The 15,816-nt window shown below is 43.4% G+C and overlaps 1 protein-coding gene across 1 annotated transcript; it reads left to right on the plus strand.

The window, feature by feature from the left end:
* Window positions 1-10,902: 10,902 nt before the first annotated feature.
* Window positions 10,903-13,689, plus strand: LOC109171913. Its single transcript, XM_019321009.1, has 3 exons — window positions 10,903-11,241; window positions 11,386-13,412; window positions 13,524-13,689. Exons 1-3 carry the CDS (start codon window positions 10,903-10,905, stop codon window positions 13,687-13,689), a joined length of 2,532 nt encoding a protein of 843 aa, XP_019176554.1.
* The last annotated feature ends 2,127 nt before the right edge of the window (window positions 13,690-15,816 follow it).

The following is a 15,816-nucleotide window of genomic DNA, read 5'->3' on the forward strand; positions in this document are numbered from 1 at the left end:
ACGTACACATCTAAAAGCTCAAGGTGATGCAGTGTGGCGGTCCGTGGTGACGGGTTAAACTCATATGACTAAAGCCAGTATCAGTGATGATGGAACGCGAGTAACTAAACTTGAAACCGAATGGTCCCAATCTGAAATAACTAATGCTGGAAACAATGATATACTATTTAATCTCTTATCTATGAAAGTAAATTTCCTATAATTGCAGGTTATAACTCCGCTAAAGGCGCTTGGGAAGCCCTTGAGTCAACTTACGAAGGTACGACGTTTGTAAAACAATCGAAGCTGCAACCGATACAGTCCGATTTTGAAGAACTCCGGATGAGTGAGGATGAAACCATCACGAATTTCCACACACGCATTCAAGAACTGGCAAATCGGTGAACATTTTTTTCCAAGAAAAACTTGTTAAAAAAATTCTGAGGTCGTTACCACCAAGGTTCAGATTGAAAGTCACAGCCATTCAGGAACACGCTGGCTGGGAAAACAAAACTGTTACTCAGTTAATGGGAAATCTTAGAACCTATGAAATGGAAATTTTAACTGATCACACGAAAAAACAAAAAAAATGTAACTTTTGCCGCTGAAGAAAATAATGTTGTATCTGATTCAGATGAACCAGGTGATGATACTATTGTATTTTTTACTAAACGGTTCTCTAAAATTTTGAAACAGGTTTCAAAAAATTCGCGCAACAGAAATCCACAAAGAGGAGCAACATCATCCAAAACTAGCCCTAGGACAGGCTCGTTAGACTTCAATCAGTCTGTCTCACGTCCAGGGCAGTCCAAAGAAAAATCTAACAATAAAGGAATCAAATAATATGAGTGTGAAGGCTTTGGACATGTACAAGCGAAGTGTCCCACCTATCTCAGGCGCAAAAAGACTATGTCAGCCATTACTTGGAGTGACGACGATCCTGGCGCTGAAACAACTAGATCTAATGTAGAAGAAGTCTCCGGTAATTTTGTTGCTTTTACTGCACATGTTGCTGGATGTTTAGAACTTGAAGAAGGAGTTGACTCAGAGGGAGGTGAATATGTCTTAGCGGAAGATTTAGAATTAAATGCTTTATCTTTTGAAGTTGAGTTTAATAAGTTGTACACCAAATGGGAAGCCCTAAGAAAAGAAAATCGCAAATTGACTAGTGAGATAGGGATTGTAACAAATGCTAGTAAAGTGTATCAAACTCAAATAGTTGATAGGGATCTGCTTCTTAAAGAGGCATCTGCCCGAGAAGAGAGACTGAACAGGAGGTACAGACCCTGAAGCAGGAGCTAAGCACCTACAAACGACAAATCCAAATGATGGACACCACTTCAACACTTGAAAAAATCCTTGATTCCGGAAGAAAAACTTCTGCAAAATTCGGTTTGGGTTTCACCGGAAGCAACTCAAAGGATAAAACGGTATTCGTCAAAGCGTCTGGACCTGATCCAGGAGACATTCCTGAATCCAGCTCAATGAAACATAACAGTGGTATAGTAATGTCATACAATCAACATTACAAACTCTATAACCCCATATGTCATTATTGCAGGTTGCGTGGCCATACCATGCCTGAATGCTACTACTTTTACAAGGATCAAAGAATCGAGAAGTTCAGGCACAAGAACATCAAACCCTTTACAAAACAGATTTGGGTTAAAAAGACTGACTATATTTCATTTGTCTCTTTTCACTCTAAAAGTGCAGGAAGAAAAGAGAAATAGTACTTTGACAACGGCTGTTCCCATCACATGATAGGAAATGTCAAAATTTCTAAGTAACGTAAATGCAAGCAAAGGTGAAGTTACCTTTGGTGACGGTATTAAAGGTCAGGTCACTGGCATAGGCACGCTAAACGTAGTTGGCCTGCCAAAGCTAGAAAAAGTATTGCTAGTCAGTGGACTTCACGCAAATCTCATAAGTATAAGTCAACTATGTGACCAAAACTGGAACGTGTGCTTCACCAAAAATAACGGCAGTGTCCTGGACAAAACAAATCAATGCGTTATGGAAGGTAAAAGGTCAACTGACAATTGCTATATTCTAACTAACATATTTTATGTTGCAGGACCAGCATAGATGAAGCTAAGCTATGGCACCAAAAACTGGGGCATCTGAGTTACAGACTACTTGATAAACTAGTGAAGATAGAAGGTGTTTGTGGTTTACCCAAGATGAAAGTCGAATCAACCATTTGTGGTGCCTGCCAAGCTGGGAAATAGACCAAATCATCTCATCTAGCGCAACATACCATAAACACGAGTCACTGCCTAGAACTGATCCACATGGATCTCATTGGTCCAACTAAAACAGAGAGTTTTGGAGGTAAGAAATACATAATGGTATGTGTTGATGATTTTCAAGTTTTTTGTGGGTAATCTTTCTCAGGGAAAAATCCGAAGCACTTGAAGCTTTCAAAACACTGGGACTGAAACTCCAAAATGAAAGAAATGAACCTATTATTCGAATTCGAAGTGATCAAGGGGGGAAATTCGACAACAACTTGTTCGATGCCTTTTGCAATCAATAAGGAATTACCCACGAGTATTCAGAACCAAAGACACCTCAACAAAACGGAGTCGTTGAATGATGCACCATTCAAGAAATGGGACGAGTCCTGCTCAACGCCAAAGGATTACCTAAAAAATTCTAGGCAGAAGCTGTAAACACCGCATGTCACATCCTTAACCAAGTCTATCTTCGACCAGGCACAAGTCAAACACTGTATGAATCATGGAAAGGTAAGAAACCGAATATTAAATATTTTCACATTTTTGGCTCACGGTGTTTTATTTTGAAGGATAGAAATCCTATTGCAAAATTTGAACCGACGAGGGGATCTTTCCCGGTTATTCAACGAACAGCAGGGCATATCATGTATACAACAAAGTGAACAAGACCATCATGGAGTCTGCAAATGTTGTAATTGATGATCAACCGAATGATATTGTTGAAGTTTCACAACCTGAGTCAGTGACAGAACCTGATGCAAACCGTTCTGAAACTCCTGATCCTGAAACTCCTGAACCAGATCCAGTGTCGCCTACGCCATCACCCACGCCAACTTAACCTGACCCAGAACCAGAATAAGAATCTGATACTGATCAAGACGACATTGACATTCCAACACGCATCCACAATAGATCATCCGTCTTCAAAATTAATTTTGCCATCATCTTTGGTGAAAAGGTCTACAGGTTCATTACTCTCTAATTCCTCTTGTTGATTTCATGAATATTTTAGGGTGTCATTGTCTAATGTGTCCTGTGAAATACCTGAAAATATTCCTATGCCTAAAGCTGAGTTTTTAAGTGTTCCTTTACCTAATTTGGTGCCCTCTACTTCAATATCCTTGCATTAATCAAATCTTGACAATTCTCCATCTTTGCCAGTGTAATATTCTGCATCTGTGATAGAATCTGTTTCAGGATCAGGAATTTATCTTTTGAATTCATGGTTCTGTTCCTACATGCTCTCACATTGCATCTATGTCTTTTTTGTGAGTGTGTCTCTCTATGATTGATTTGTCCTCTATTCAATTTTTTTTTTTAATTTTCTCGCTATTAGTTCTTTTCGTTACGTACTACTCTAAATTGCGGATTGATTCTTTGTGTTTTGTTCTTGACTGTTTTCTATGCATTTACTAAATGTTCTACTTGCGTTGTTTTGAGTGCCTTTGAACTGATAAACCTATTTTTGCTTAGGTTATTTTTGTTTCTTGTGTTGCATCTTTGAATTCTCTATGGTTACTTGAATGAAAATTTGATGCAATTTGTTTAATATTTGCACAATATGTAAATGTGTTTTGTTGGTCCGGTCATGACCGTATCTGTGTTTTCTTGTATACTTATTGTGCTAACTGTTATAAATTCTTGCTTGAAGTTGATTTATATGAATCTATGCCTGATTTTGCTCTATTTGAATCGCTGGCTGAATATGCTTTACCTGAATGTGCTTAGTGTCTTATTTACCAATCTGTATTCTTGAGTGACCTAATTGTGTACTTTTTGTGTTATTTGCTATGAATTTATGCTTGAATGTGTTTGTTACTTGGTATGTTTTATCTACTCAATCTGTTCCAACTTGACTTGTGCTTATATGTTATTTGTTAAAATTGTTATCACGTTCTGCTTTTCTCGTTGTTTCTAATCTTCTTATGCAGGTTCAGTCCCATAGGGCACTCCGTCAGACTCAATCCAAGAATATAGATGTTCACCTTTGTCAATTTATTGGCAAAAAGAGAGAGTACAATGGGGAAGTATGAATTAAGTACAAAGGGGGAGTTTTGGTAAAATTGTTTTGGTAAAAATTGTTGGAATTTTGGTTTGGTATGTTCTGGTTGTTTTTGTTGGAATAAGGGGGTAAATAAGAAAGGGGGGAGTGATAGTTAAATGGTTGATGTATTGGCTTGACTATGACTGTTGCATATGGTATTCTTTTTGGTACTACTACTCTTATGGTAAGCCTTTATTTGGCTAATCCATCTATTGTGTATTGTGTTTGGGCAATGCTTATTCTCTGAATTGTGAAGCCTCATGGATTCTTCAATAGTCAAGGGTCAGTGAATTATAATAGGTACACGGATGGTACATGGTCCAAAAGAGTTAATTTTAATTCCTTTTATTTATTAAGTTTTGTTCAGTACATATACTAAGGGCGTCAAATAAAATTAATTTGATTCTTGTATTTTGCCCAAAGTATTATATACTATAGTTTTACCGAATAAATTGCCAAAGGGGGAGATTGTAAGTGTACATATTTAGTACACATTAAAAACCTTTGATGGCCAATTTATTTAGTTTTAATTTAATTAGATTTTAGTTAGATTAAAACTCTTTGGACCATTACTTATCATCTAATCTAATATTAATTAAAAGGCTAATTGATGGGGTGTGAACCCGTGGGCTCAGAAAGGCCCAAGAAGAGAAGGGGTCAAGTCCAGAAGAAGAGCGGCCCAAGAGAGGTATGGGCCAAACCGAGGGGTCGGCTCGACCCCATGGTCGGCGCGAGTGAGATGTCGGCGCGAGTAGAAGGTTAACCCGAAGATAGCCGTTAAGCATTTAAGAGGTCTATTAAAAGGCTCGGTCAACGAGCAGTTGGGAGACCCAATAACGGCAGCCCAACGGCTCCTGAAGTTAATAGAGTTAATAAGCTCATTTATGGCCTTCAATGTAAGTTTTTAAAATGATTCAAGGGCTGACTCACTATAAAAAGGGGGCCCCTCAAAGAGTGAAGGGGACGGCGAGAACAGGCCAAGAATACACATATACTTATAGCTATTATCCTTTTTATTTCTATTCTTGAAAGGTGAATCCACCAACCAAGGTTGTGTTGGACCTCCCTGGGCCCAAAAACCCTAAAACCATGGCCAGGCCTCCGATCGTAACAGCGTGCCTGAGGCGGACCTATGGGATCAATTGAATCAACGAAATTCACAAAGTCAAGGAGGTGATTTGGCACCTTGAAACCGGCCCCCATCGATGATACCTCTCACCCCCGCACAGATTAACGGCATCGCTCGCGCCGTAGCTGAGCAAACCCGAGAGTTGAGGGAGCAATCGATCTCGCGATCGCCGAATCCACAGCCGTAAAAGCAACATCCACCCCAAAGGTCTCGCGATCGCCCCTTTTACGGAAACGGCTTAACACCCTCGATAATAGGGTAGGAAGCATCATGGGGGAGCAAGGAAGCCGTGCTCCAGGAAAGCAACCTGAAGGGCAAGAAGAGGTTGGTTAGCAATCACCACCACCTCATGTTAGCCATGTGGTAGGAGAAGCTGCTTCCCACTTACCTGCAACTGAGAAAACTATTCCAGTTACCGAAGGCATGATACCGGTGGATCAGTTGAAGGACTACATAATGGGGGCCATCAAAGGCAAGTTGGATGGAAGCCAACCTTCATATTCCTATGCTAAGCCCTACACACAAAGAATTGAGGAGTTGAAAATGCCCTACGGCTATCAACCTCCTAAGTTCCAGCAATTCGATAGCAAGGGAAATCCCCGACAGCACATTGCCCACTTTGTGGAGACATGCAATGATGCAGGGACTTATGGCGATCTGTTGGTAAAGTAGTTTGTCCGTTCATTAAAGGGAACTGCGTTTGATTGGTACACTGACCTTGCGCCCGGCTGCATTGATAGCTGGCATGATATGGAACGGGAGTTCTTATCTCGTTTCTATAGCACAAGGAGAACGGTCAGCTTCTTGGAACTCACCACTACTCGCCAATGGAAGGGTGAACGCGCCGGTACCTACATCGAAAGGTGGAGGGAACTATGCCTGAATTGCAAAGAAAGAATATCCCAAAGTTCTGCAATTGAGATGTGCATCCAAGGAATGCACTTTGAACTCTCCTATATCCTACAAGGGATTAAGCCAAAGTCCTTTGAGGAGTTATCCAGTCGTGCTCACGACATGGAATTGAGCATCGAAGCCAGCGGGGGGCTCAACATATTGAACTTGCCTAGCTCCTCCAATGCACATGGAAAACAAGAAGTTAAAAAGTGGAACAAACCTTTTCCAAAGCAGGAAAAGAAAGAAGTGATGAATGTGAAGGCTACTCCCATGACAGTCTTCACTAAGGCAACTGAAAGGCCTAGGTCAAGATCATTTTCTGGCCCGTCAAGGGGTGGTAGAAGGCCGACAATTGAAGAAAGGCAGGAGAAGACTTATCCTTTCATGGATTCCAATGTATCTCCCATGTTTGATGAACTACTCAAACTTAGGCTCATTGAGTTGCCTGAAATGAAACGTCCCGATGAAGCTACAAGGGTGGATGACCCATATTACTGCAAGTACCACCGTCTTCTTGGTCATCCGATTGAGAAGTGTTTTATCTTCAAAGACAAAGTTATGGCACTGGCCAGGGATGGAAAAATTGAGCTCGCTGATGCTAACGCGAGCTCGAATCAAATCTCGATCACACCCGGACGGTTCGCTCCGCTGTGCACTGAAAAGGAAGATGGGAAACAACAGAAGCGTCCACTCCCCTTCATTGTTAAGCACGTTGTCGGTCAAAGTTCAGAACCACGGCGGAACGATAACACATCCGAAGGAAAATGGGTGATTGTCACTCATAGAAAGAAGAAAGTTGAGCCTGTGAAGCATCAAAAGCACATAGTGAAAAGTTGGCTTGAGAAAACCTCAAAAAATACTCATGCCCGCAAATAAAAAACGAAGGGCCATGTCAAACAGCCACGTGCACCAGTTCCTTTGGCTCAATATATGCCAAAAGGATTTGATCTTCAAGGGGTAGGCACTTCTAGCTCCTGCTTAAATACAAATGACAAGCCAGAAGATGGAGGTGAATGTTCATCTCCTAAACATATCGAGGACGAGGAAGTGCTAATGCATAAGGCTACTTCCTATTCCACAGAAATTACCTTCAAGGATGAAGACTTGTTACTTGGAGGCACGCCACACAATCGCCCATTATTTGTTGAAGGCTACACCCGTGGGCAAAAACTCAAAAGAATTATGGTTGATCAAGGCTCAGCTGTCAACATCCTATCCCTCCGAGCTGTGAAGGACCTTGGTATATCTACAGATGAGCTTGCCCAAAGTCGTCTAATGATACAAGGCTTCAACCAGGGAGGGCAAAGAGCAATTGGCATCATCAGACTTGACTTAAGAATTGGAAGCCTAAGTTCAGGTGTCCTCTGCCATGTCATAGATGCAAGGACATCTTATAACTTGTTACTTGGAAGGCCGTGGATACATGAAAATGGGGTGGTACCCTCATGTAACACCCCGTGTTACGAATCCTAAAATCAACTGATTAATTAATTAATTAATAACCCAGGAGAAAGAATAAATTATAATGATTAATTAGGGAAAAAGACCACCATAGCCCATGGGCCCAAATATATAAACCCAACCCCTAACCCCAATAGGATTAAACTCTAAATAAACCCTTGGATCTATAAATAGGGAACTTAGGGAGCACCTAGAACCCCCACGCGCCTAGACGCCCCCACCACACCAGGAGAGCTCCAAGAATTCCCTTAGAAGAAATCAAGAAAGCAAGAAAGCTTAAAGAAAGATCCTTCATAGCCAAGGAATAAGGAGGCTACCCGCTGGAAATTACACTACCTCGGGCTCCCGGTTTCCCCGTTTGATGTTTCCCCGATCCCCGTGGTGTCCCAACGGACCCCGTTTGTCGTGCCTATGTCTAGTTTGATGTTTCGGGTACCGTTCGTAGGTTTTTGAGTCTGTTATATCGCATGCTAGATGAATTGGTATCCCGTTGACCTAGGTGAAGGAAGTATGAACCCCTTAGGACTATTCTTAGTATGTGATGGATCACGCATAGGTTTGTTATACGCTTTATCCCCCTTCCCAATGTGTAACGTGGGTTGCATGTGCTTGCTATGTGTTATGTGTGTGTGCTACCCCAATTCGGTTGCGATCGGATTGGTTATCCTGAGCTGCGGTTCAGAAGCTGGCTGCGGTCAGATTGGTATTCCTGGCTGCGGTCAGATGACATTCTCTTGGGCTGCGGTCCACCGTTTGGTTGCGATCAAACGTTTCTATACGAGCTGCGGTTCGTCCTTTATCCTGGCTGCGGTCAGATGACACTCTCTTGGGCTGCGGTCCACTGTTTGGTTGCGATCAAACATTATGATGAGCTGCGGTTCATCGGTCGGTTGTGATCGACCTCCCCGTGTTGCGATACGGGGTATGGTGCTGCGGGGCTGTGTCAGAGCTATATGCGCTGACCCTCATGTATGGGCATGCGATCGGTCCCGTGGCGCCAACAATGTGCGCTATGTGTGTGATATGGACGAATTGTGACTATGAGTGCCTTGGGGAATGTGACTATGGGAATTATATTGGGGATTGTCATGCTGGGTTATGATTATCGTTTATGCTTGGCCTTATCTGCCTTATCTGTTGTGAACTGCATATGCTCGTTATAACTGTTGATTGTGTCTGGCATTACCTATCGAGTCATTCCCGGTTTTGAAAGCTAGAGTTCGTAGGATATATCTTCATGCTCAAAATGGTTTTCGTATATCTATATATATCTCTATATGTATTGTATTTCAACGCGTTGGAGTGGGTTACCAGCATCTCTCGCTGAACAGATATATTTGGCTTTCAGGCACAGAAGAATAAGTCACTGGAGCGCGCTAGAACTCGGAACGTAGAAGTAGATAGTTCCCTTCTCGGCCTGCGTGCCATATTATGCATTTACATTATTGAGGATATTAGTTAGTTAGCCTGTGCACCTGGGTTCTCCAGCTCAGGTGTGGCATAGCACCCCGTACACTTGTATTATGTTTTGGGATTTAATGAGATAATACCCTTATTTTATAAGTTTTAAATGTCTTGAAAATCTGGGGTGTTACACCTCGTCTTGGCATCAATGCCTTATGTTTGAAAAGAACGGCGTAGTTGAAAAGGTTGTCGCCGATGAAAGCCCTTTCACAGAGGCTGAGTCCTACTTTGCGGATGCAAAGTTCTACATTAAAAGGCAAGTTATTGTTGAAGATGTTGAGGAAAGCAATGACGATTCACCTTCCCAGTCAAAGTCAAAAGGAAAACAAGTTGTAGAGGGAGATCAACACAACACAAAACTCATTTTCCCGCTTGCAAGGATCGATACACTCAAAGCAAATGCAGCAAAATCATCTGAAGAGAAAGATGGTGGTAAAGTGGGCCAAATATTCCCCGCCAAGCGTACAGAGGGTTTCGACCCTAATGCTTATAAGCTTCTAGCCAAGGCTGGCTATAACCCCAACGAGCCACAGAAGTTGGGAAAGCTTATCCCAGAAGCCGGTGGTAAAGGCAAAGCAAATCACCAAGAACCTCAAACGCGCAAAGGGTTGGGCTATGTTCCCCCTAAACCAGTGCGAATTCTTATAAACAGGGCTGCAAGTAATTGTATCTCCGCGGAGGGAAGCGAGTATGACCCAAAACTCACTCCTACCAATGGTAATGGGCAAGACAAAAAGAAGTCAGTCTTTGACCGAATTGGTAAGGCAGACTCTCGACGTTCAGTCTTTGATAGGCTGGGGTCAAGTCCTAAAGCCCTAAAGAGAAAGTCGATGCATGATCGACTTGGAGCTGTCCAAGTTATTAGAAACAGTGCTAATGTTCCTGCTGAAGTGGAACCTCCAAAAAGGCTCAGAAGCATGATTCCTTCTCGTATGAGACGAGAAACATATATTCATGTTACATGCGGTGAAGTATTGAAAGTCCAACCGAAGACCATTGTACACACTCGAGTACATAAAGAGGAAAATGAGGAAAGCGTAGGCTCAAGTGATGACGTACTACCAACTACTCAGGAAGAGGTGGCATCTTCGTTCCATATCACGTTATGTGATGAAACCCCGATTGAGGGGGAAGATGCAGAAGATGCACCCCATGAGTTAGAAGAAGGGGTACGAGCCGCGGTGGACGAATTAAAAGAAGTTGATCTGGGAACGCCTGAAAATCCTCGTCCTATCTTCATTAGCGCACTCCTATCTGACGAAGATGAAGAAATCTATGTCACATTGCTGAAAGAATATATTGATGTCTTTGCATGGACATACAAGGAGATGCCAGGGTTAGACCCAAAGGTAGCTGTGCACCGCTTAGCAGTGAAGAAAGGGTGTCGCCCGGTTAAGCAAGCGCAACGACGCTTCCGCCCCGAGCTCATTCCCTCGATTGAAACAGAAGTTAATAAGCTTATTGAGGCTGGCTTCATTCGTGAAGTTAAATATCCAACCTGGATATCCAGTATTGTGCCCGTGCGCAAGAAGAACGGCTAGATCCGCGTCTGCGTAGATTTTCGGGACCTCAATGTGGCATGCCCGAAAGATGACTTCCCGCTTCCTATCACCGAGTTAATGATAAATGTTGTGACTGGGCATGAGATCCTGTCATTCATGGATGGCTCCTCTGGTTACAATCAAATCCGCATGGCGCCGGAGGATGAAGACTTAACTGCATTCCGAACGCCGAAAGGCATCTACTGTTACAAAGTAATGCCCTTTGGTTTGAAAAATGTAGGTGCCACATACCAACGGGCTATGCAGACAATATTTGATGATATGCTGCACAAAATGGTTGAATGCTATGTAGACGACCTAGTTGTGAAGTCGAAATTGCGCACAAATCACTTGGTGCATTTAAGGCAAGTCTTCGACCGCCTACGGAAGTTTCAACTCAAAATGAACCCCCTGAAATGCGCTTTTGGGGTTGCTGCTGGAAAGTTCCTCCGGTTTACTGTTCGACACAGGGGCATCGAGATCGAGCAAGCAAAAATCGATGCCATAATGAAGATGCCTGAGCCGAGAAACCTTCATGAGCTTAAAAGCTTACAAGGGAAGTTGGCTTACACCCGAAGGTTCATATCAAACCTAGCGGGAAGATGTCAACCTTTTAGTCGATTGATGAAAAAGGGCATCCCATTCATATGGGATGAGGCATGCAAGAACGCATTTGAGAGTATCAAGTCATACTTGATGAAGCCGCCTGTGTTAACTGCTCCTGTTCACGGTCGCCCGCTGATCCTTTATATCTCCGCCCAGGATTGTTCTGTAGGCGCCTTGCTTGCTCAGGAAAACGACAAGGGGAAGGAGAATGCTCTCTACTATCTTAGTAGAATGATGACCCCGAACGAGTTAAAGTACTCCCCAATTGAAAAGCTATGTTTGGCACTTGCGTTCGCCATCAAAAAACTTAAGCACTACTTCGGGGCTCATACAATCCGGCTTGTTTCCAAAGCGAACCCGGTGAAGTATGTTATGGCGAAGGTCGTGCTCTCTGACCGCCTTGCAAGGCGGTACTTATTGTTCCAACAATTTGAAATCATCTATGTGCCGCAGAAGTCTGTCAAGGGGCAAGCCTTAGCCGATTTCTTAGCAGACCATCCAATACTTGCTGAATGGGAGTTGTCTGACGATTTGCCTGATGAAGATGTGTTTGTCATTGAAGTCCTACCCCCATGGAAAATGTACTTTAATGGAGCTTCGCATAGAGAAGGGGCAGGTGCTGGAGTTGTCTTCGTCACTCCAGAAGGCGAGGTGTTGCCATATTCATTCACCTTGACCGAGCAATGTTCAAACAACGCTGCTGAATATCAAGCATTGATACTTGGGCTCGAAATAGCGGCTGACATGAAGCAACTAAGAATTAACATTTATGGAGATTCAAAGTTGATCATAAACCAAGTGTTGGGTCTATATGAAGTGAAAAAGGCGGAGTTAGTCCCATATAACAACTATGCAAAGATACTCATGCAATGGTTAGGGGACATCACAATTGAACATGTACCGAGGAAAGAAAACAAGCAAGCTGACGCCTTAGCCGCATTGGCTTCAACTATTGCTCATCCTGCAGCCCGAATACAAGTATGTCAAAGGTGGGTGGTTCCACCAATCTTTAATGAAGACGGCTCAGTTGATGAAACTGTTGAACTCCATACTGCCTCAGTGTATGATATAGGCAAAGACGACTGGAGGCAACCGTTAATTGACTACCTCACTGATGGAAAGTTACCTGAAGATCCCCGTAAAAGGGTGGATATAAAGCGTCGAACTCCTCGCTTCATCTACTATAAAGAAACATTGTATCGTCGTTCCTTTGATGGAATATTTCTCCGATGTCTAGGGGAAGAGGAAGCTTTACAAGCTATGCAAGAAGCTCATTCTGGGGTTTGCGGTGCACATCAATCCGGTCCCAAGTTGCATTTCCACATTAAGCGAATGGGATATTATTGGCCTACAATGGTATATGATTGCATAGACTATGCTCGAAGGTGCCAAACTTGTCAATATCATGCAAACTTTATCCATCAACCACCAGAACCTCTGCACCCAACAGTTGCATCTTGGCCATTTGATGCTTGGGGACTTGATGTGGTTGGCCCAATTACGCCTAAGTCATCTGCAGGGCATGCCTACATATTAGCTGCCACCGATTACTTTTCGAAATGGGCTGAAGCCGTGGCATTGAAGGAGGTGAAGAAAGAAAATGTTGCAGACTTTCTCCGTGTCCACATCGTCTATCGATTTGGTATCCTGCGATATATCTTAACAGATAATGGGAAGCCATTTGACAACAAGTTGATGGACAAGATCTGCAAGCTTTTTGACTTTAAGCAGCGAAACTCGTCAGCTTACTATGCAGCTGCAAATGGGCTTGCTAAAGCTTTTAACAAGACCCTATGCAATTTGTTGAAGAAAGTGGTCTCAAAATCGAAAAGAGACTGGCATATCAGAATGGAAGAAGCTTTGTGGGCGTATAGAACCACATACCGCACACCTACTCAAAGCACTCCATATTCTTTGGTGTATGGTGTGGAAGCGGTCTTGCCTCTAGAGCGCCAAATACCTTCCTTAAGGTTGGCTATACAAGAGGGGCTTACTGACGAAGAAAATGCTAAGTTACGCTTGGCTGAGTTGGAAGCCTTGGACGAAAAACGTCTGCAAGCGCAACAAAGCTTGGAATGCTATCAAGCTCGCATGTCTAGAGCTTTTAACAAAAGGGTTAGGACCCGTTCCTTTCAAATTGGGGACAAAGTCCTAGCTGTTCGCAGGCCCATCATTGTCACGAGAAAAACTGGCCACAAGTTCACTTCAAGGTGGGATGGTCCCTACGTGATTTTGGAAGTTTACACAGGCGGGGCTTATAAGCTAATTAGTGAAGATGGTTTGAAGATCGGTCCGATTAATGGAAGGTTCCTAAAGCTTTACCACCCTTAAACTTGGGTGTCAACACAAGTCATGAAGATGTGATGAATGACTGATCCACCAAAAATGCAGCATGTGGATAAACTGCTAATGCATCTCGCTTTGTCTATGGGTGGGCCCAAATCATAGACGCTCCTGGACCGCATGAGTCTAAACTGTGAACGGCTCTACTTTGTAAAAAAAAAAAAATCATTTGAACTACGTTTGACTTGATCTCCTTGATAGGAGTACGTAGGCAGCTTAGAATCAAATTATCTAAGTTCAGTCATAACAAAATCAAATCCAATTCATGTTGCAAGAGTGGGTTATCTAGACAATCCTTCAACGGGTGAAAGAAAAGTTGTATGAATTATCGCTAAAGGACCGGCACATAAATGAGAAGCATTCAATTATCAAAAGTTAGAAACGAAACAACAAAAGTTCTTGCAATCAAAAGAGAAACTAAATGACAAAGAGTATCAGTCAATAAAAAAGCCTAAAGCTAAGCATATCGTCTTTGCACGCTTCTAAGCCTCTCTTTGCCTCCTTTAAGCTCATTTCATCTTCTGGCGTCAGTACAGTCAGGTCCTTAATGCGGGTGACCTCTGCCCCAGCCTCCGAAACGGCAGTCTTAGCATTGCCCAGGTCATCTGTAATTTTGGCAATCGCAGTATCGCATTCCTCTGCCTTAGCACGAACTAACTTCAGTTCTTTCTCCAATTCCTCTTCCCGATCTTTTGTGGCCTTAAGCATCTTATGTTGGCCCAATAGATCTTTCTTGAGTTTCCTAAACTCGTCTTGTGCATTCTTAAGCGCATCCTCCGCCAGGGATAAAGACTGAGACTCGCTCGATGTTTTGTCAGAAATTGTGGACCTTAACTTATCAAAGGCTTGAGCTTTCGTGAAAATGTCTGCAACCCGTGTTTCCAAGGGAGAGATATCAATGTCTAACTTCCGTAGATTTGCAAAAGCGTTCAAAAAGCTCTCTTGCAAAGATGAAACGTGTTCTACCGAGGTGTCGTCCAACTTTTTGCGAAGCTTGTTCCAGACATTTATGACAACCACCTTAAATTCTTCCAGTACGAGGTCTTTTCCATCAAAGACAGAGACCTCTGGTCTATCTTGCTGACCTACGCGTGGCTCGTCGAGGGAATTCCCCAACTGGTGCGTGTTTGATGCTGAGGCATTGTTTGAATGTCCACTTTCTCCAGTATTGCTGGCTGCCACCCTTTTATTTAATGACTCAGCCCCTCCACTAGCAGGTATCGCCACATTTTCCTGTCAAGAAGTAAAAGAGGGTAAATTAAGTGCTACCAGCAATCATTGGGATAAGCAAGAACAGTGATTTACCTCCACTGGGGAAGGCGAACATCTGTCTCGTCGCCGTTTCCAGTGACGGTCATGGCTTTCCTCATCACCCGAGTCCGACCATACCACATCGGCCCTGTTTTTCGAGATGATATGCTCCTTTCTCTTCTTGGGTGGTAGTTCATCTCCCTGGACTGGGTGTTTGCCCTTCTTGGCGGTGCCAGCCTCCTGCTGCACGTTGGCTGGATCCTCAGGAGCTAAACCCTTGATATTGCGCTCGAGGTAGTCCCCATGGACTTGGGCCCACCAATCTTTATAGCCCGACGAGAAATACTTCTTCATGGTGACAGTAACTCGAGTCGCGGGAAATGTCACTCGCGACCCTGAACCCCTAAGTGTAGAGTGGCGCCAACGTTGGAAACCCTCCGAAAGCGTGACCTCACGTTCATCATTGCCCAGTATGCCAGAGCTGTCGTCTTGGTAGTAGCTGAACTGTCGGCTGAATCGATGAGGAGTGTAAGGCTCTGCGATACATGCATCCGCCCATCGCAATATGAGGTGGTTAGAACGAAGACACATGAGGTACTCGTGGTCGGTAGAGTGTGCGTCCCCATTATCGAGGAAGTGGAGATCCTTAGTTAGGCGGCGCGTCGTGCAGAGCCAATTGGCGCTGTCGGCTTTGAACATCTTACGACGAGCCTCTACTGGTCCATAATACCTCGCGCCACCCTCTCCAGAGTAGGCAATCATCAGCGGGGAAGCGGACGTCTGATCATTTGCGAAATGAGTGTCGAAGTAGAACGACAGCCATCCATACACATAATGAATGGGAAAGTGACTATCAACTGACCC

The sequence above is a fragment of the Ipomoea nil genome, unplaced genomic scaffold, assembly GCF_001879475.1.
Source record: "Ipomoea nil cultivar Tokyo-kokei standard unplaced genomic scaffold, Asagao_1.1 scaffold0143, whole genome shotgun sequence".
NCBI lineage: Eukaryota > Viridiplantae > Streptophyta > Magnoliopsida > Solanales > Convolvulaceae > Ipomoea > Ipomoea nil.